This window comes from Oreochromis aureus, linkage group 8 (assembly GCF_013358895.1).
Source record: "Oreochromis aureus strain Israel breed Guangdong linkage group 8, ZZ_aureus, whole genome shotgun sequence".
Lineage (NCBI taxonomy): Eukaryota > Metazoa > Chordata > Actinopteri > Cichliformes > Cichlidae > Oreochromis > Oreochromis aureus.
Window position 1 is genome coordinate 26,939,565 of NC_052949.1, and position 23,164 is coordinate 26,962,728.

Consider the following 23,164-nt stretch of genomic DNA (forward strand, 5'->3'; position numbering starts at 1 on the left):
CAGTCCTTATTCCAAGGCTTGAGCTTAGCTTTTACTGATGCTTTGCAAGAGAGTAAGGAGTTTGGAACTTACCAGGAGCCACTCTCTCAAGTGGTGAGGTCACAGCCATCTCCCATGCAAAGGGACTTGCATGAATTTAGGAGGGGAGAGTATAGCCCAGTGGCAAACAGATGCAATTAGACTGTTTATTGTAATTATTATTAAAGGTGTTTTATTCTTTTCAGTTAAAACACTCATAATTGGAGAGAGACTCTAAAGAAAAAAAATCCAAATTATTTTGTATGGAATTGCATTATTTGTTTTACTATTTATTTTTGTTTCTTAAAGGTTATTTTTTGACCTGGATACAAATGCAGTTCATCCAATGGGATTGTTTGTCCCGCCTTGTGTTTTCATGTTTGGTTGCGCTGCTAAGGCTGCTTAGACCACACGCGCCATAGCTGTACCTGTGGGGAAAACGTGGTAGCTGTTGGTGTCTGCTTGATTAGCCGCCAGATTTGGATAGCCGAAGCTAGTTTTATGAATACGAAGTGCTTTGCACTGGTCAGGTTTTTTGAGTTGGAGAAAGGAGCCGAGACTCCCCGGAGAACTTTGGATTATAGACTTTGTGGAAATCCGCAGAAGAGGAATAATTTCCATTGCAATGGATGGCGAGCCACAGCCCATTTGGAATTGAATCTTGAAGTCTGGTTGCCTGAACTGTGGTAGGACAAGACTGTGCAAACCATACACCGATCGTGGATTGAACTGACACCAATAACTCACCAGATCACCAAACAGGCCTGATCTGGATCCTATTGACACTTTAAAAGACCCGGGTCTAACATTTGTTTCTTTTTTATTTTGGGTATCTGTGCGCGCACACACAATTTTGGGTATTATTGTCAAATGCAATACAGTGCATAACTTTGAAATACAGTTAACCCATTGCTTCATCATTTGCAGTTGTGTTTTCATTGTGGTTACCCATCCTCTGGGCTCCTGTCGTTCCTGAAGTCTTCTGATTTGCCCATTGTTTATATATTTTGTTACATACTGGTTACACTAGCCTAGCCCTATATTTTGGAGATATATTTTAGCAAACACTGACTTTTTGGGGAAGGTTTTTTAATGTTTTTTTAAGCGTGTCAATTCTTTTTGTTGTTTTTCTCAGGAGAAAAACTTAATAAAACAAAAATTCAGTATTATGTAGCTCTAAGGCTGGGATCAACATCAATGACAACTTAAACAGAAGCCTTCTTTTAGTCATATGTCATGAGATGTGTTTTTTTGTACTTTTTCAGTTTATTCTGTGTTCAAACTCAACACTGGTTTTATTGTGTTAATCATAAATGCACAAACTCCTAATGGAGACAAATAGCGAAAGAGCAGACAACAGTCTGATAACACCTCTGAAGGTGACAGCTGTCTAAAGAGCCTCTGTTTGGTGGAAACAGATGCCTATCTTAACCTCTTAGAGTTCTGCGTATGCATTCACACACATGCAGACATCATCACATATGCAGACCACCGTCATCTGTGCTCTATACTTGTGTGCGATGTGAGACACTTGCTGCCGTGCTGACAAGGAGGACTTTCAACCTCTGCATACGTTACACAAACTTGCAAACTGTCCTCTTCATCAGCTTGACTGACAGCTCAGAAATGCTTGGGTTTCTTGATGTGTTCTAAGTTGCAATTTGTCAGATAAACAACTCTCAGAAGCAGACAGCATGCATCTTGTAAGGCAAGGAAATAGAAGACAGCAAGTGAGTTCTGCAGACAGACCACTGGCTTTATCTCTCTTTGTGTGTCCATTCCATTAGTCAGGCCATTAGTGAAACAGATAACAAGAATCTTCCTTTCTTTCTCTCCGAGTGAATGGTTTTTCTAACTTTTTCCTTTCATTAGAAAATACAACATTTACTTTTTCAGTCTTGTTTGTTAATTAAAAAAGGTATTTCTAAAAAAATAATACTTACTTGACATTTAACACACAGGAACAGGCAGACAAGCAAAGTCAACTCTTCTATTGGCAAAAAGTAATCAGACTGAATGTATCAAGTGTGACCTCGTATTGTACTGCGGGATTTGGCTGCACAATAACTGGGAACGTGCTGCTTGGCAACTCTTATCATTCCTGTCTGTCAAACACAGGAATACTCACAGCCTGTGGGGATGGCTGCCCGAAATTCTCTGGAGAGGTCTGCTGTTGGCTCAGACTCTACAGGTTAGAGATCTCACAAGAGAGAGGACGGCAGAGGAACTGAATGGTGTACTTTATTATTGTTGATTTTAGTTAGAGAATTACACGTGTCCATGACTGAATAAAACATAATGTACAGGTACAGTGATGAATGATACATTTTAGTGGAGACAGGAGGTAAAAAGTACTCTAACCTGACCAGCTGTGGTTGTTTGTCCATGAATTAGAGAACAGGAGAAATAGCAAAGATGTTTTTGATGTTGAGATGTTGAAACACGAGTATACAATCTTTTCAGTTTTTAGCATGATTTTGATGACATATCAGTACAGAAGGTTACAGATTCACAGTGGAAAATGCTGATCATCTAACAAAGATGATACTTCCTGGACTTTTTCTCTTCCTATATCAGCACTGATGTGGCAGTTTTGGGTGCAATACTGAGGGGTGACACCTATTGTTCAGGTACCTCCACCTTAATAGCGAGCATTAATAGAAGTGGCTATGTGATAACTTTACTGATGGTTCACACTTGGGCCTTTTTAGACATGCATTGGAGTCCTGCAGACTATAGACTAGTTTTCACTTCTCTGGATGAAATCTGGATAAAGGAAGAGAAGAGGTCTGCATTAAGAAAATCTTTTGGAATAAATGAAATATATTATATGAGGTGGTTCGGGCTCTTGGGGACCAGGAGAAGGCCCCGGGGCAGACCCAGAACACGCTGGAGAAATCATATATCTTGGCTGGCCTTGGAACACCATGGTGTTCTCCCAGACAAGCTACAGAAGGTGGCTAAGGAGAGGGAGGTCTGGGCTTCTCTGCTTAGGCTGCTTCCCTCATGGCCCGGCTTGGATAAGCGGAAGAAAAGTGATGAATGGATGGCTACTGAAATGAAAGGTGAAACTGAATGCTGGCAATATGACTGCTAAAGGTATAAACTGTCAGATAGGCTGGAGTGTGGAAGGAGCAACAGGGAGAAGGTGCACACAGGTGGACTATATGCTATAAACGTAGCAAAGCTAAAAGAACCTGGAGATTTTAAGGTAGTAGCAGGGGAGGATGTAGCGAGGTGCCACCAAATAGAAGCATTGGTAATGAGGAGGGTCATCAGAGTGAATGCAAGAGGCAAGGATCAAATGGCAAAGGCTGTTAGGGAGTAGTTAAAACAGACACTGCTTGGTAGTGATTAACTGCTAGCCACCCACTGCAGCATGTTCCAGTATTGCCATCATTTACAGTTTAACCTCATTTCTCTCTTCAAATTAAAAGTAAAATCTCTTTCAGTTTTTTCAGTTTATCATTTCACAGTAAAGCCAAATGACATAAAGCCTAGTATCATTTGACAGTCATCTATATCAAATCATATAAACAGTGGATCAAAACTCAGATACCTGTTCCAGCACCGATTTCATTTTAATTAAATTTCCAAGGTGTGTTAAAAAGGAAGCACAGTGTACATAAATAGGGAATTATGAAATTCGATTGCTGTCCTGAGCACTAATTGAAGAAAATATATATTGAATAGTTGCCATACAACTGGCTCAGGTAAAAATCTAAATATGAATGTTAGTATTTCGTCAGGTGAAACCTTTAAAAATATGACCCTCAGTGCCATGTTGCATTTGGCATTTGGCATAAGCAACATTTATAACAAACGGAAGAATCTGAGCAATGCATAGTGAAGCTTATTAATCCCAATACTGCTCCCAATACTTTCACAGTGAGCAGTACTGAGATGAATCATCCCAATGTGGGTGAATCACAATGAGTGAGACCTGATTTAGACTTCTGCTGGAAATCTACATCATAACTTACAATGGCTTGGAAGTTTATGGCATAGATTTCCAGCAGAAGTCTAAATCATGCTTAAGTCAGATTAGTCCTTTGGTACAGCGCTTCAGAGTGTTTTGAGCCTGAAGAAGGGAAAACAGTGGTTGGAGGATGGGGCAAGACCAAACTACTGCAACTATATGCAATCAACTTTTTTCAAATGATTGCTTCGACGGTAGGACCATTCACAGTCAGCTGCAGTCTTCAAAGGAACTTTGTTGCATCAAGACACCAATAAAATGGCAGTAATATGGAGTTAGCCTGCTATCAGCCTGCTTTCACTTTGTGATTGAATGTGATCAAGTTGGAAATTACATGTAATCTGTGTGTGACAACATGACTAACTAAATCAGCAAAAATTGTCGAATTTGTTGACTTCTGTTGAAACTCACATTCTACAGAAATTCACATTAACTATTTACATTCAGAGTCGACAGAACATCATAGTTTCCTCCAGAAATAGTAACACAGTTGCTGTAGGAAGACGACTTAATTACAAAATGACATAGGTGCGATTGCCTAGGCAACCTGTGTAGTACACATGATGTTGAGGGTTTTGCATGCTCAGCCTCTGGGTGGCCACCTCTGGATCAAAATTCAATGCAATTATATTGAAGCTGCCCATTTTTCCAGGTCACAAAGATGGTTTGTGACCTCTGTCACCCTAGTTTTACTCTAGTGTGACAGAACCATTAGATAATTACAGACAGAATAGTTGAATTCTTAAAGTATCACTCCTCAGTATATTTACAAAGGGCACAGGTACCCTCTATTCCACATTCAGCACCAAATGATAAAAAAATTAGACTATGTTATACAGAAAGGAAACTATCAGATAGCATTTTTGATTAAAAAAATGATATAATTTGCCTAACCTAAAAATAAATCCTTAACGTTTTAAGTGTTAATGCCATTTATGCCAAAATGTGATGGATTAAAGTAAATGCTTCGACAAGAAGTTTCTACAAATTCATTTCATGCTGTTAGGATGTAACTTTTCGCTACTATTCAAGTAGTTATTATAGTAACAATAGAACAAATTTAAAAATGATGCACTCAAAATGACATTGGGTGCACCCAATGTCATTTTGAGTGCATGTTCAAATTACAACCATGGTTGTAATTTGAACAAAAAAATGTTTCTATGGTCAATGTAACTAAATCATGCAGGATCTGCATGAAATTTATTTATTAATTTATTCTTGTTGAGTTGGACTGCACCGCAGCAAAGAAGTTGATAAGTTGGACCAACTTAATTAATAAATTTTGTTCAACTCAAGTACATTAAGTTGGAATAACAGAATTCTTTGTTATTTCTTTGGTCGCTAGCAGAATACTTCACTCACACATTATATTGTATGGAAGATGCCAGGCTGAATCTGAATGCCTAAAAAAAAACCCAGAATGGAGGTTTTGGAGGAGCCTGGTCAAAGTCTGGACTTAAATATAATTAAGATGCTTTGGCATTACCTTAAATGGATGATTTAAAAAACCAATGGGACTGAATGAAACAATTCTACAAAGAGTGGGCAAAATTCCTTCATAGTGATGTAAAAGATTCATTGAAATTATTACAAATGCTTGATTGCAGTTTTTGCTGCCAAGACTGGCACGGTCCGATTGCCATCTTAATGCACCAAAGTTGCTTTGAAGACGTCAACTGGTGGTGGCGGATGTGGTCTTCGTTTTTGAAGCAACCGTTTCATAGGCAACAATATTGCAAGATTGCATATGGTAGCAATAATTTTGGTAGTGCTGCAGTTGTGACTGTAGCATCACCACTGAAACAAAACTTCAAGGAAATACTGTGAAGAAACTTTCAACTCTGAAAAGCAGAGCTAGTATCACTAAAGCTAATACTTTGACATTGTAAAAGCTCTGAAAACATAATTTCTCAGTCGGCTTGTCACTGTGAGTACTGGGATCCAACACCAGTAAAAGCGCCCCTCCAACAAAAATATCTGGCTCTCTGACATAAGCTAAAATTTCAAGTTCTTGTTTACATAAAAAACTTACACATGCTTATGCACAAATGTACTGCTGATTAAATTGTACATACACTGGCTATAATACAATAGCTCATGTATATCCCAATAAACATGACCTCTTCAAATCTAATACTGCCTACTCTCTAGTTTCACAGTGTAACACAATCAAAGATATATTAGATATCCACTGCAGTACCTTAGTCAGGCTAATCATAAAAATGTGATCACAGGGTAATTTGCATAAACTGTCCTTGTGTTCAACATACCTGGAAAACATTGCCCCATTTAACTAAAGAGTCAAGTCCCAAGCCAAGTCTAAAGAACCAAGACATTACAGAATTCATTGGTAAGATTGCCAAACATCTCCACTTTGGCCTTGTCTGTCCGAAGGCCACCAAGAGATATGAGTGACATGGAATGAAGGAGGTATACCTTCATACACAGCAATCCATGTGGATAGGTAAGTGGTATCGTCCTCACAAATCCAATCTAACCACTTGCAAATAATTGTGCAGACAGTCTGCCTTAAAGATTTGATTTTAGAAACAAATCTGATTTGGCAGCAAAGCCCAAATGTGTTTAACCTCTGTCAAACTTAATCTTTCTGTCATGTTTCTGTTTGGCAGTTGCACTTTGCAGTTTTGAGTCTTCTAGCTCTACGAAACAAAAGACTTAACAGAAAGATGTTGTTTGACAAAACATTTGTTTCTCCATATTTTATTTGCAACACCTGTTGAACATTTGCCATCTGCCATAAATCTTAAATTCAAAACTGAACAACCTAAAAAAAAAAACACTCTTTAGCTTAAGATCTTTGTGGCCTCAAAGAAGAAAAGAACTCACATTCAAACAAGCCCACATACTGAGAGAGAGGTTGTAAAGTAAATTGCATTGTAATTTATGGAAAATTACCTTTTTATATGGAGATTCTGCGCTGTCCATCAACACACTGATCTACTCATAATTATGGCATATGTGTTCTTAGTAAGCCTGTGAATCATCCTGTTCATTAAAACGAATCCTTTAGATTTTATAAATGTTTTTACTCTGATTTGAGTCAGTGTCGCAGTGTCCATTGTGCTCTCCCAGAATACAGCCCAATGTGTTTCTATCATCCACAGCATGACCTTAATCACAACCAGGTGCCGCGCATTCAAATTAACATATGGTTCTAACTTTCCTCCCATTTTGACAAATGCATACCTGGGTTGCTGACTAGTAAAACCATAAAATGAATTCTTCTTTTTTATTATTCACAACACACGAGGATGGTGGAGAAAGCAAGGTGGAACAGAGCTGAGAATGATTTCACCTTGCATGCAACCCTCCTCTGGTGGTGTTGTGCACCTTAATACATGACTGTGATCACAGTTATTAAAAGCAGGACCTATTGTATTTGGCTGATCCAAAATCTTTTTTTTATTTATTCATAATTTGGGGTTATAAGTTACATTTGTAGAGGGGAATAACAGACTAGAAGAAAGACTTTAATGTGATATTTTCATGATCTGCGACTGCAGTTAAACAGATGAGTTCCTATATTCAACAAAAACAAACCTACAGTCTACATTTTTGCACTTGAGCACTGCAAATATCACTGAGAGGTGAAAAGTTTGCATGTCAATACAGGAATGTGGCATCAGTGCAATGTACATAGCAGGTTCCTATTCATCAATCTTCCATACTATAGTGGGCACAATAGGTTTAAGTTGTAAGTAAGTAGCTTTTCTACCAGTTCCCACCAGTTAAAGGAATATCCAAAGTCTTTTTTTACTCACAATCCTGGGCAAGACAGTTATATCCATGTTCCATACTAAGACAAGAAGGTTAAGTTCCGAGTCCCATAACACCTCACAAGCCCTAAACATCATTCACTGTTCGCCAGTTATAGTCCTGAAGTCTTGAGTCCCAAGCCATGACAGTTAGACAACATCAGCCTGAAGAGTAATGCAACAAGTTACCAGATCAAGACAGTGTAGAGTCTTGAAGCACAGTTCAAGGTGAATGAGGCAAAGCAGTCCAGTCTCGAGTTACAAAGCAAGCTGAGGTGGCTGGATTCTGTTTAGATCCTGTTTGGACCATACTGACATGATCACACCTTGACGCCCTAAAATCCAGAAATGGGAGTGTGGAAAAACCCCAGTAGAATAACAGTTTCTGAAACACTCAGACCAGCCCGCCTGGAACCAACAATGATGCCACGTGCACTTGAATGTCACTTGAATCATCTTTCTTCTCTATTCTGATGCTTGGATTGAACTTGGCCATGTCTTGCCCATGTCTACATGTCTAAATGCAATAATTTAATGCACTTTGACTGGACGATTAGATATTTGCATTATCAGCTGAACAGGTGTACCTAATAACATGGCAGGCGAGTGTATATAGTTATGGCAAGAGCCAAGTTCAATGTCAAGACAAGTCAAGAAAGTCCAGTCCCAGTCAAGACAGTTACATCCAGAGTCACATCCAATATCAAAGGAATTACAGGAATGATCTATTTTACATTAATATGGCAATGTTGACTCTTCACCTCTGTCACAGACATTTGGCAACATGTTTGTTTATGTGTGAGAGGATGTGAATAGTTTCCCAGGTAAATGGTTTGTGTCTGCACCTTTCAAGCTTGTAAAAAAGTTATCATTGTTCAGTAGTCACAACAAACATAGACTAGCAACCACTGATTAGAGGAATCACAGCGAGTTAGCTGGACAAATTTCTCTCTAAGTATGGTAGTTGTAGCTTTCTGTTGTTGTTGTTTGTCATTGTTACGTGTCTGCAGGCTGCATGTTTTCTTTCCCTCTCCTTTTGTTTGCCATTCCCTTAGGTCGCAGACTGCAGGCTGATGTCAATCTGGGGATGTCCAACTGTTGGTGCCACCCATGTAATTTTTAGCTTGTTTTGAGTTGAGGTTTAGGGTCTTTCTGTTTTTGTTTTCTAGGATAATTGCTCAGCTATGTTTTGATTTTGTCTTTTTGATGGTTTTTTTGGCACAACCTAACTGTCCCTTTCTCCCCCACATTTGTTGTTTGAATTTGGGTTATTTATTTTGTGAGAGCGCTGCCATTAAACCTTTTTCTTAACACCTGTACCGAGTTTCCAGAGTTGTTGTGTTATTCCCTCCTGCCCTCGAGGAGACGTAACAGTCATTTACATTTTCTCTAGGTCTTGTGTTTGCTTACCAGGATGCAAGGATGATGTTTTAATTTCTTGTCACAGTTGTGAGAGACCAGAATTTGGCACTGGACTTCTTTTCCAGTTTCCTTTAGGAAGGTGAAACACCATCTACTGGATCTTTAAAAAATCTATTCAGCTATTATTACACAGATGCAATTTCTCTCATCCAAAGACCCATGGTAATATCCTAAATCTGGTATCCACAGGTCCCTCAGCAAACATTGTATCCACATTTGGCAAACAAGCTCTTTATTTCAGTATTGTACTGTTGTCTTTCTGCATTCTGTGAGTGATGTCGGTCCTCATCTGTGGACTTGTGAGCCAACAGCCAACCATGAAACTAAAGTGAACCCCAATTGAACCTGGGATAATTTGCTATTGCATGGTCATCGCAGGTCAGCAAACTGTTGCCCCAGCTTTGTTTAGCTCCTAATTTTGCCTTATATCTACAACAAATGTAATGAGTAAAGATTTAGAATAGATGCCTTAATTCAAAATTTAGCCCGGTAAAATAAATCTAAATTCTGATATCGAGTCCCAAATAATAATAGTTGAGTCAGGAACAGTTCTCAGCGCTCAGCTTGAGACAGTTAAATCTTGACACTTTACTTCAGGACATTAAACTTAAATTTATGTTTAAAAAAACTGTATATTTATCCTTCAATATAAATCCCATTTACAATTTGCTTACTCTGGAAGTCATCTGGTGTTAAAAGCAAAGAAAACATTTTTCCCTAATTCATTTACTCGGTTTATCTGGGTCTAATTTTAAAATTTGTTTGATGATCTGAATTGTGTGTAAAAAAAAAGTAGAAGAAAATAAAGAGTAATGGGGCAAATGCTCAATTTTGTCCATTTTATCCACTATAATTAGTCTGTATTTTAGTCTTGTAATGATTAGTCTCGTAATTTTGTTTCAAAGTGAGAAACCAATCGGAAGGGTTTGGCTTTTTCACTGTTGAGCTGCAATTCTGTTCATGCCTAACAGACAGTCAGGCTTAGGGTCATCTTACATTAAAATCAGAAACCCATGTGGCAGTTTTAAACGGTGCCAATGAAAGCAGCAGAAGATGACTAACAGCCCCTGGAAGTGCTGATGATGACAGACGCATGTGGATAAAATTATAGGATGGACTAAGATGTCTCCTTTATTGATATTTATATCAGGGTGTCCAACTGTATTATTAAAAGGTTTGAGGGCAAAGGGGTTGTGAAAACCATTAAAACACTTCCCTGAAGTTAAAGAGGTCCCTCGGGAATACATGGCACTTCCACTAATATGAATGTAGTACATATGATCGATATCTGAGAACGATCCCTTCCTTGCTTCCTTTCTCTCGAGTCTGGAATGCCCTCCTGTTCTCGCGTCTAAGCCGTGAGCCGGATCAGAGCTGTATATTGTGTTACTGTTTTCATTTCTACCACATGGATTTCTAGCCTTGGTAAAAATTCACCACCCAAAGCTCTTGTATCCACAATACAACACCTGGAAAAAGAAACTCTTCATTAATCTCCACAGCCCCTAAAAATCTGTGGTTTTAAAGCACTCCTTTTTCCAACCCACATGTGAAGCGGCACAGCGGCTGGTCGGCAGAGCCTTTGTTTTAGAATAACTCTGGGTTATTTTCAGGTCATTGTGGCTGAGTGGTTTCTTAATTGAATTTCTAAGCGTTTTGTTTAATATGCCACCGTTAAGAGCTTTAAAAATAGCTCAGTGGATGCAATGACCTAATCTTTTCCGGATTTTTGGAGAGATAGATAATCCTAGATGGTCTTTATCACTCCTGCTGATAAACAGCTGATGAATGAGTAATTACAGAGAACCAGCGATTAGATCAGTATCAGTGTTGTTCTTCATTTAAGAGTCATGTGGTGTTGCACTGATTACTTATATCTCTACAATGCAGTTTTATAGAACGTTTTCCCTCTCTTCCTTGGTGTATTGTGTTACCATATCCATATTAATTCAAGCAAAGCTTTTAAAGATTTGGACCGAAACAGCCTGGTATCTGTGCCGACTGATGATCGAGGGCACTCTTTTAATTGCTTGCTTTCAAGAAGACTAACAAATAATGAAAACTTTGAATAGAATTTTCTGAGGTAAGCCCTTTAATTCCTTCTATATTACATTTGTCCTTACTCATATCCACAGCGCATATTAGTGACAATCACGGAAAGTTTAATAGCCGCCCAGCTGAGTTTTTGTTTCCAGTGGACAGTAGCTTCAAATCTGAAAATCCTTTTCATAATACTAGGAGCCATGAAATCATAATAACATCTATCCTCCCTCTCGAAAACTGTCCAAATGTGAGTCGGCCAATGAGATTACACAATATCATTTCTCTTGCTGCCTAAATATGGAACCACTGTGTTTTTGATGTTCAATAAACAATCATATTAAATGTTTGTGTGGAAGATGCAAACGAATCAATCATCTTTTGATAAATCATTTAGGAATACATTCAGATACATTGCAGCCATTAATATGAATTATTTTTCATAATTTAGATTTGATATGAATCGTTTTTTTTGTTCACAAGATTTCAGTTCAATTTTATTCATACGGTGCCAAATCACAACAACAGGGTCGGCTTTAGCTCAGGAGGTAGACCAGCTCATCTGCTAAATCTACATCTCAGAAAGTTGGTGGTTCAATTCCTGGCAGCTCCAACTCCAATAGATGCTCCCTGCTTCATCCACTGCAGTGTGATGTTCAACAAAAACAAAAAGTGTAGAGGTGAGTGGTTTGTATTGAGTGCTTAGGTAAAGCAGAAACAGTACTTCCTTTCTGTTTGTGGGTAGAGTAGTTCTTTACTGTGATATTGCAAATAAAGGGGTATTAAAACAAGGTTAATATCAGGACACATACCATTGTTTCATCATGTCATAGCCCTACTTTGGATTTTACGGCTCATAACCAAAACCCCTGTAGAGAATATGAATGAGGTTCTCAGTCATCCAGGTCATCGTAGTCTAAGGAGCTTGGAAAGAAAAGCATCTGGACTTCTTTAAGTTTCTTGAAGACGTTTCACCTCTCATCCGAGAAGCTTCTTCAGTTCTAGGAACAACTGGTGGAGAGTCCCACCCCAAGAGGGGACAGTCCCCTAAGAGGGTCATGGACCCCCTATTTTCTGGGGGTCCTTGCTCTCAGTTGTGATATAGCACGTTATCTACAAATGGGAAGGTCAGTGGATTCCTGACTCTTCCAGGCGTATACCAAGTAAGTATATATAAGTATATAAGTATCCTATTGCCACACAAGTGTGCATGACTGTTAGCAAACACATGACATTAAATAACACCTTACACAATTACTTTAGTTCCCTAAACCTACATTTCTGGCAGCAGAAAAAAAGCAGTGAAAGCAACACTTTTATGAATATATAGAAACTTATCACCCAAACTATTTACATAATGATCAAATGCATTGCTGCATTAACTTTGATTTGGAATTTGGTCTCTGCCAAAAGAAGGCCAAATTTCAATGTTGATATTTTCGGTGGCATTTTTAGTTCTGCTTTGTTCTCCACCAGCTCTTAAAAGCAGGCCCTGTTTAACATTTGAGTTTTCCCAGATCCACTGCTTGCATGAAGAGTGATAATTCTGGTATAATAATGTCGAACACTTCATGTAGCCATATAATCCACTGTTAATATAGCAGTAATAATTCTAGCACCTTTAAATATGACTACAGCACCTTTAAGTGAGAGCTGGGGCATGTGACTAGTACCAAAACTGCTATCAATGAAGCTCACATCCTGGCAATAAATTAATAAATTCATCTCTAAATTCAATTAAAATTTACAGTACACCACTGTGTGCCATTATGGGAAAAAAAAATTAACAATATCTCAGTTTCACAAAACTTTTGTCTTGCATATTTTACGCAGTATCTGATCATTACTCTATTATCTTTTAAATTTTGTATACATTGCCACTTTGTAACTAACCAGAGGAATGATGTGTGCTCGAATGCAGAGTGTCCAGAGAACAGCTAGTTTGTCATCAAGCATCATAGAAATACAGTGATATGTTGTTAATCACTTGTCAGGGATCGAGGGTAGCACCAAGACACACACTCACAAATACATCAGCATGAAAGCTAACAAGGCCACGTTTCACTTCACTGGAAGAGCACTGTGACTAAGAGCTGCCCGCTCTCCACACAAGGGTCTGCCATCTCTCTCCACTACAACAGCCGTGCCTGTATTTATATAAGCTGCAAAGCAATTTTGACTGTACATTCCAGATAGGTGAACAGTGCTTGGCTCAGGAAGATGGATATTTCAAAGCTTGCAAAGAAAAAAAAAAAATTAACGGTCAATGTCCAGTCAGAACACTTGGCACAAAGAGGTGCAACAAAAGTAACTGAGATTTATTTATGCGCCTGAGCTCACAGAACCCTGGTACACCTTTCGATACGTTGTACTGTAGTATAACTAAATATGAAACCAATTACAAACTTGGGTCGGCACTACAAACACAGTCGATTGGGGGGTTGTTCTTTTTTTTTATCATTCTCCTTGAATACAACCATTTATTTCATAATCTCCTTTTTGGTTTTTCATCACGTCACACAGACTGGTTTGATAAATAATAAATGTGTTTACAGCCCGTGCAAACTGAGGTAATATTTGCCCACAGAAAATGTTCTATCCATCAACTGATTCTTGTTTCGGGGGCCTGTTGCTCTCGGCTTTGCTCACATGATAAATGAACATCTGAGTAATTTCACGGATGAATTAGGAGCTAGAAACAATAGCAGAAAAAAATGCATCGGCACACATTCCACCTGTTGCCTAATGTAAAATTAAAAAAAAAAATGCTGGTTTTTATTATGGTGTTGATGTTTCATGCTGATGGTGGTTAAGATAGAAAGTCTGGCAGAGCTGCAGAAAATGCTTTTGATAATGAGAATAGAAAGGCAAACATTTCTTGTCTCCCTCAAACCAGAGTGCAATTAACAGAACACGGAGCTCTTATCATGTCTCCGCTAATGTCCGTTCATTACATTCACTTCAAACCTTTGTGTCTGCTAACCTCAAAGTTCAAACTTTTACCTGCCGGCATGGAGTTTAAGCTATTGCACAATGCATGATTGTCTATAATCAGAAAAAAAAGCTAATTTCCTCTGATGAAAATGATTCAGTCAGTTTAAGGGCACAGCACTACAAAAACAAGCTAGCAGAGCAGGGCTGATGTTTAACTGCGTGAAATGATGAAGTGTCGGGCTGATCATGTCTATCAGCATCACTGACTAATCTCCTCCAGATGAGAGTAATCTCTGTAACTCTGGCCACCATCAAATCAGTGTGGAATCCACTCAGCTTGCAGGAAAGAAGGTGCCGCACGAACAATCCAGACTGGAGCAATAACAGTTGTTTTTTTTACTGCAGGTGTTTGAGACTCTCGAGCTGCCAAAGAACCCTCTTACCCATTCGGACCTCTCCTCAACTCTTACCTCACTAAATGAAAAGAGTGCTGCCCAGATTTGTATCAGACAGATCTGTGTTTTCATATTAGACCCGGTGAAGGATTACAGCCGTGCCGGGGCCACCTTCAACTGAGGAAACACACTGCTGCTAGTGAAGAAGACCGGTGAAGTCTGACTGCATGTTTGCTTAGAATGAGCATGCAGGAATTTATCTACAAGGGTACAAACCAATTTTCAAATGCACTCTCTGAGAAACTACATGAATGTAAAACCATGAAGCCAAAAGGAACACTGCCCATTCTACAAGAAGCGAGCCTTCAAAGTGTAAGTGGGCAGCAGTACAGTAGTAACACCTCTAATGGCAAACTTGTGTTAACAATGCCATCATGTGGACTCTTACACAGCTTTGTACGCAGTGGATGCAGGTGATGCATTAGTGTTAACACAAATGCAACTGAGCAAAAAAACATCAGGGCAACTGCAAGTTTCAGTCTTGCAGTTTCTAAAAGAGGGAATTTATTTCCAAGTTACTGTTTTATCTGACACACACACACACACACACACACACACACACACACACACACACACACACACACACACACACACACACAAAGGTGAGATGCCAGTTTTGTGTAGGCACACTGTAAATTTCATCTTCTTGGAATGAGAATAAAGATCATCACATCCTCCACTTTGGTTTGTCACTCCTTACTCACGGCTGTAGTTAGTTTTCCATAGTGGGAAGTGACGAGGCCAGATCCTGGAAGTGTAGCATCAACTATACTTCCATTCACAAGGACAGAAGCCAGATAGCAAATCAGTCATTCAAGTCGAACGTGTACCATGTTTATGACATGCACCACTCGTAGCTGTAATGAACCTTCCTAGTGGGGAGAGACAAAATACTACAGCTGCATTTTTCTTGGGTCTGCACATTATTGTCACTCCCCACTCGCTGCTGTGGTGAGTTTCCCTTGTGGGGAGTGATGAGGTAAGAGTCTACAAACTAAATATCAGTCTACCTTCAGCAACTGAGTCTGCACATCACGGTCACTCCCCACTGGACTGAGTTTTCCTTGTAGGGAGGCAAAACTGAACATTTTTTACATTTGTAACTTTAAAATGTATATTTTACTCACAACATGTTAGACAATGTAGACTATTGCAGTGCTAAAACCCATTTTGCTTTGATAATGCAAACTTTCCAGATATTACACATAGTCCAGTAGATTACTGTGTCTGAGTCTGGGTAGCTACAATTTAAATTTTTAGACTATTCTTACTCAGCCAGCTTTTCAAGCATATGTTACAATGTGACAGTATGAACAGATCTGTAATGTTCTATCAGTGCAGGCTAAAATAAAACTGGTAAATTATTTATCTATTCATTTTCTTCCTTAAAAGTTGTCATATCAGTAGAACATCACATGTGTGCCTCCTGAGTCGTATTTTCACTTACAAACCTAAATAAAAATTAGGTGTTTTTTTTGTATTTTAATAAAACTTCTTGAATATGATTTATTTTTTATTCACTCATGCATTCTTTCGTTTATGTGATATTTGCTGTCCTGTTGTCATTTTCAACTTGGTTCGTTCCCACCAAAGGAGGTGCGAGAAAAGGAGAGGTTTTAACATTTGTTCCCTGCTGGGCCCGACCTTTATGGCAGAAGTAAGGCCAACTATTGCATTTAGGTTTTAAGTCAAGAAGGGGTTCAAAAGAATCCATTATTAACACTGGCAAGAACTCACTCAATACATTTGATGCAGATCCTTTCTGTAAATGCTTAAAAATTTAAACATTGTTTTTGGGCTAAAAGCCCGACTTTCAGTCACAGTGCTAAAATGAAAAGATTATACACGCCTCCTGAGCTCATTATTAGGATTGAATAGGATCTTGTTTCTACTGCACTTGTACCCTGTAAATGAAAAAGGGGCCATTATGCCAGTGACAGTCTTATCACTCATTTGTGTTTGTCATCTGGTCTTTGGCACGAGCACAAGGAGCAACGGTCCGGGCTCCTCGCTTGTTTTGCTTCTCTTGTTCCTCCCGTCTACCGGCTGACTTGAAGAATAAGGGAATAAAATGAATGGCTGAATTTGAGGAGATTCCAGTTTATGTTCATCTCCCTCTTCAATTACTTCACTCCCACGCCACCCATGACATCATGGAAAACTTTGCAGAGTCTAGCAGTTTGAAGTGAAATGCTGCGCTGCTCTCACTATTTTGAGAGATGGCAGGAATAGTTCCATCTAAAAATACCAGCCTAAATCATAAGATTCCTCAGGCACTTTCACCTTCAGCCCTGTGATGTGAGCGACATACACACCAGGTTGATCTGGGCTGAGAACAGAGATATTTAATCATTAGTTCCTAAAATATTCAAATAACCTTGTTTTGATTTGGCCTGGAGGATTGTTCTGAGGATGTGACTGGCATACTTAACCTTTCATCTGATTATTGACTTTATTATTAATATTAATATTATTATTATTATATTACTTTTGTAGGCACTAATAGAAAAATGGTGCTAAAGAAATGACAAAAAATACAAACTGATGTGAATGTAAAAAACCAAAACAAAAAAAAATATACATAATAGAATACAGTAAAAAAAAATCAAGTCAAATCAAATCACTACAATTAGAATAAATCTAATAAATTACTTCACAGACACTCCAAACTGTTTCTGCTCGAGCATGCTTTGCCCTATGCCACTTTTGGACCGTGCATACACAACCCACTGTAACTGTTTGACTTGTTTGCATGCTGTTGCTTATGCAGTATATATCAATTTTTATAGCTGCTCACCTCTACATACACAATAGCTGTATGATTTTCTTTGCTTATCTCTGCTTAGCTTTATTGAGTGCTGTGTAGCATTATCCAAGGAAACTAGGACACTTGAAACTAAAAGTCAAATTCCATTTATGGATAAACGTGCTTGGGAAGTAAAACCAAGATTCCGATTTTCATTCTGGATAGACACTAGAGATTTTTTTTTGTGTGAGCAAAAAATATCTAATTCAAACAAAAGTTAAAAAACAACTTGATGAGAATGTTTGGAAATGTTTTTGAATAATCAGAACATTTTATTGAGGGATATCATTCTTTAGCTTTTAGGAAGATTTGCTTTTTTCAATATCACAAAGATTTTAAAATGAGCCCCACCTAATACAACCTACCGGGAAAACCATAAATAAAGACAAGAAAATGTCTCATTTGAAACGACTACAACAACAGAAGATCACATGTTCACATAGGAGGCCAAATGTCAGCGTGCAAAAATAAGATTTCAACCTAAAACTGCAACAAAGCACAGGATCAACCGTCATTACTTAAAAAAATGTAAACACAAATCAAGCCTATAACATTTGAACAGTCAGTTTAGTTTGATTGGACAGGGTTATTTAATGTGGATAACATTAAGGTAGCTTTGATTAGAAAAGTTAACCCTTTAACACCTGAACCATGGAATAATTGCAGGAAAATTCACATTCTTTTTGAAAATGGAGTGTTAATTAATCAGATTTTAAGTTCCATATATGACTTTTAATTTGTATCACCTTTGCTACATCTGGCATTAAAAAAGTTTAAAAATGTATTGTGCAATTTATTTAGGTTTTCAGGGGTAAAAAAATCACACTCATGATATAGAAGTCTCAAAAACTCACAAAAAGTGTATGTGTCAAATATGATATACTAGGACTTGAGGGGCGAGCAAAGGATTTCAAATGGAAAGAAAGGGAATCAGGGCTCACCATTCTTGCTTTCTCTTGATTGTATGTGTTTCTTCAACACATGGTTTGTCCTCTCTTTGTCTCCATGAAGCTGCGTGGCCCGCTGCAGCTGTCCAGGACACCGTCTGTCTTCTGGACCGTTGTGGACCTCAGAGCTTTTCACTGCATTCATGGCTCACACTTCATTCCCCAGTAGATGACATCTCTTCTCGGGTCACCTCCCTTTTGAAGAGAAAAAGACACAATGAAAACTCATAGTCTGTGCACATCATAATAAAAACACTTGACTTTGTCGCTGCCACCTCAGTCAGCTGTAACAGCTGAAGGGGCTCAGTTAATTGAGTTTGAACAAGCACGAAAGACACAGCAAACAGCCATTTGAGTGTTTGCGTTTGAAAACTCCTCCGCGGTGCCGAGAACTGGACTCAAGCCATGTTAGTGTTTGAAGAATACAACAGCAGTTCCAGATTTTGCATTGTTTTTTTTTTTTTTCAGAGGTCCATTTCGGATCAGGCAGACAGCAGAGCGCGTGGCTGTTTGTTTACAGAACTTTAAGCCCACTTTCAGCCTCATGGACGCAGCCCTCCATCAGCTGCTGATCTTGCCAACTTATCAATTTACGCAGTGTACAAAGAGCAGACCTTCTTACCTCGTTAACAAATATTAAACACATCTACAATGTGGATTCAGTAGCTTAGAGAGCCCCCACAAAGTGTCAATGTGAAAAATGAGTCTCACTCAGGTCTTAGACAAGCCAAGTCCTCTGTGCACCCTGTCTGCACTCTTCATACTACATCGTCTCCCGAGGGCACCACCGTAGGGCACTGCAAACATCTGCATCTCTGTTTTCTTTAATAAGTTCTGTTTGGAGAACTGCTCATACTATGCTTACGGGACAATAAAACCCTCATATGTATGCATGTGCTGTACAAATAGCAAGTTTTAGAAAAGGCTCTTTCATCTGGCTAGAGTATTGTCAAGGCTGACAGTTACACAATCTTTGCTAAAATAAATGCAAACTTTTAAAACATAGAATAGAGGAAGTGCAGGTAAATGAAGCAAAGTAATGAGAATGGAAATGAGAAAGTCACTTTATCGACTTCAACCACACTGATGCACAACCTGCATGAGAGCAAAGCTAGAAAATGGGATCAAATATCATGGTCTCTGCCGCTGATAAATTACTCTCATATGCATGGTCTGCTGCTTGCCCTACCCAAGCAGGCTGGTTGCTGCAACATAATCAAACTTTAACCATGCCTTCCTAAAAAGCTTATAGGAAACAAAAAAAAAAAATTGAACATGAAGTCAAATATTAGAAGGAAACATAATATTTCCTCTGACTGCATATCAAAAAAACTGTTGTAACCGATCTAACAGCAGAGTTCAGCTACTCTCAAGGTTAAACACGGTCAAGGTGCTTGGTCCTGAGACACAGACTGTATATAAAAGATGGACTTGGCAGCTGTAAAAGTCTTTCACATTTGGGCACATTTGTGTGAGTATGAGAAACATGCCGATCACAGGGTATACCCTCCCTTTAGCCTTTTACATAATTATAAAATGAACATCATCATAGAATAAAAATGTACTGAGGTCACAAACCAAGGGAACTAAGGACTTCTGTTCCCATAGACTTCTAAACAGCCCGACTGCAATAACAGGATCAACGCCTGCTGATTTTCGAATGAGTGCAGCTTGAGGCACTTGCGCGTTGGCTTCTTTTTTTAAGACCCAGAAACTACATTCATCTTTTGAGCATGTAGTTTATGAGATGAGGTCCAGCACATTCACTCCTCACAGTAATTCAGGTATGCTTGACCTTACTACATTCATCTTTAAGAAATCAGCCACAACATTAAAAGCACTGAGAGGTTAAGTGATTAACATTGATCATCCTGATAAAACTGCAATGTTCTGCTGGGAATCCCTTGGGTCTGACAGAGTGCCGCATTTTTCCTCTTGGAGGACAGAGAATATGAGCATATTTTCAACCATGCTTCTTCTGTAAAATGTCAAAAACGGATGCTCTGGTGGTATTCTGGGGCTTGACTCACCTCTTCTAAGAAATAGCTTTAAAGACACTGCATCTCCTCAGACGATATCTTGACAAATAGATTACGTGTGGCGTGCTTAAAAGAACAAAAAAGGTTGCACACTGTACTGCACATAAACACCAGCCAGAGAAAACAATAACAAACCCATGCATTTAACTCAGAAACAAGGCAACAGTTACAGTAAATCATAGTCGGGTAAAAGGCTGGGACTCCTCCGTGCAGCTTCAGGAGGAACCTCTTTAATGAACGCTTAACTGATGGGCTTGGCTTAAAAGCCCACCCAGACGCAGATAGGGTCCACTCTGACAATTTATACCACTGTGACAACCCCTACTGGGAATAGACAGAGATAGACAAAGGAAAAATAAAAGACAAAGACAAAGAGTGGACAACAACGACAGCCACGTTCACCTCCATGACGGATAGTAGTGCATACTGTAACAAGTTATCAGTAAATCTAGTTTTTAAAGAATATCTGAAGAAAAATGCCTGTTTACCAGAAGGGTTAAATGGAAATGCGTGGATGAAACAAAGGAAAGCAGGTCTTCAAAAGGACCAGGTTATAATCTGATGCTATCTAGCACATGGTGGCCTGTATCTCTGTGTCAACACAATATGAGCCAAGACACGTGGCACTTGGAGCTCCATTAAGATGAGCCGATAGCAGGTCACACTTGTCAGTTGTTCTCTTTTCAATTCCTTCATACCTAAGACTTGTTGTAAGTATTATCTGCCCTTCTCTCTAATGACTTATAGACTGAGGAAGGACTGGAAGGGTGGACCATCAGTCGTGTCTTTTCCTTGGTGAGATGTACATCTTTATTACCAGGCAGTGTTTAGTTTATTGGTCACAAAATCTGCTTGCGTGATGTCCTAGTTAAAAACACCATGTCGTAGATTTTGCCAGTGATGTGAGGGACAAATAAACTGGAACAAATAGAAGGTGGAGGGAAAAACACTATTAGAATATTTAGGCCCACTTTTAGACAGAGTAGCTGTAAACTTACTATGAGTAATATCAGTTCCAGTTCAAATTTATCACGAAGAAATAGGTTCAAGGCACACTTAAACCGGCAATGTTCAGCACTCTTGCCTCACAGCAAGAAGGTCCTGGGTTGGAATCCACTGGCCAGCTGGGGTCTCACTGTGTAGAGTTTGCATACTCTCTCCTTGCTTGCTTGGGCTCTGTCTGGGTACTCTGGCACAAATGGTTGTCTGTCTCTGTGTTAGCTCTATGATAGACTGGCAAAGTGCCTAGGGTGTAGGCAACCTTTCTCACTGTGACAGGTCCAGCCCCCCAGTGACCATGAATTATATAAGCAGAAGAAAATGAATGAAGGGATGGAACTTTCCCTTTTTAATTTTTTTCTTCTATGCTATGTACCATAGTTTATTTCCATATTCATATTCATTTAGTTTTTTTTGCCAAAGCTGCAGAGAGCCACTAGAGATCGTTTCAAGTTCCTTGTCTTATACAAAAATGACCTTATTGCTTGTTTTCATTCACAGGTTTGATTGGCTTAGGTACAAAAACTACTTTCTTTGTTAAAGTTTGATGAGTCATGTTTTGACTCCTCCAAAATGTCAAACACGTTTGAAAGATTTAATTCAATTCAATTTTATTTATACAGCGCCAAATCACAACAACAGTCGCCTCAAGGCACTTTATATTGTAAGTTAGACCATATAATAATACATAGAGAGAAAAACCCAACAATCATATGACCCCCTATGAGAAGGCAGTTTGGCGACAGTGAGAAGGAAAAACTCCCTTTTAACAGGAAGAAACCGCCGGCAGAACCGGGCTCAGGAAGGGGCGGGGCCATCTACTTATCCTGAAGGAAGACAGGATAAAGACATGCTGTAGAAGAGCCAGAGATTAATAAGTATGACTCAGTGAAGAGAGGTCTATTAACACATAGTGAGTGAAAAAGGTGACTGAAGAAGAAATACTCAATGCATCATCCCCCAGCAGTCTACACCTATTGCAGCAATACTAAGGGAGGATTCAGGGTCACCTGGTCCAGCCCTAACTATATTCTTTAGTAAAAAGGTAAGTTTGAGGCCTAATCTTAAAAGAAGAGATAGTGTCTGTCTCCCAAATCCAAACTGGAAGCTGGTTCCACAGAAGAGGGGCCTGAAAACTGAAGGCTCTGCCTCCAATTCTACTTTTAAATACTCTAGGAACAACAAGTAGGCCTGCAGTGCTGCAGTGCTCTGCACTATGGTACTATAAGGTCATTAAGATAAGATGGAGTCTGATAATTCAAGACTTTGTATGTGAGGAGCAAGATTTTGAGTTCATTCATTGAACTAGCTGTTAGCATCTTGATCTTTTTTAACCAGATGTGTCAAACAAGACATAGATCTGACTGAAAGACTGACAAACTGACTGTGAACACTCAAAGGGTGATTATCTTACAAATTATGTCCACCCTCATGAATCTTCTTTATCATATTAGACTAGAAACTAGTGATTACGACTTCAAAAAGACTTTTAAGCCAGACTTACCCATTTTTAGATGGGTAAGTCTTACATGGAATGCCATTTTAATTAACTCCCCAACGCCATTTTTAGAAAGAATACAGATTTAAGGCACTGGGTTACGTACCCAGAACCTAAGTCTGTCTTTTATACACGGTTCATGGCATCGCCCTATTTTAAAGTGAAGACAGTAAGACGATACTAAAGGTGGTAAAAACAGCTTGCAAAAATGACTTTTCCACTTGCTCTCTAAAGAGAAATGTTTCCCT

At 38.9% G+C, this 23,164-nt stretch overlaps 1 protein-coding gene across 8 annotated transcripts in view; it reads right to left on the bottom strand.

Annotated features, from left to right (window-relative positions):
- The window catches only part of myocd (myocardin), a 131,526-nt gene that overhangs the window by 47,155 nt on the left and 61,207 nt on the right, over positions 1-23,164 (bottom strand). For 7 of the 8 annotated variants that reach the window (XM_039616688.1, XM_039616689.1, XM_039616690.1 and 4 more), the window contains one exon: positions 18,375-18,575. In XM_039616688.1, coding sequence (XP_039472622.1) covers positions 18,375-18,525 — 151 coding nt within the window. In that variant the 5' untranslated portion in view covers positions 18,526-18,575. Of the gene's footprint in view, positions 1-6,916; positions 7,112-18,374; positions 18,576-23,164 lie in introns of those variants that run through there. The other variant, XM_039616695.1, reaches the window with a different exon arrangement.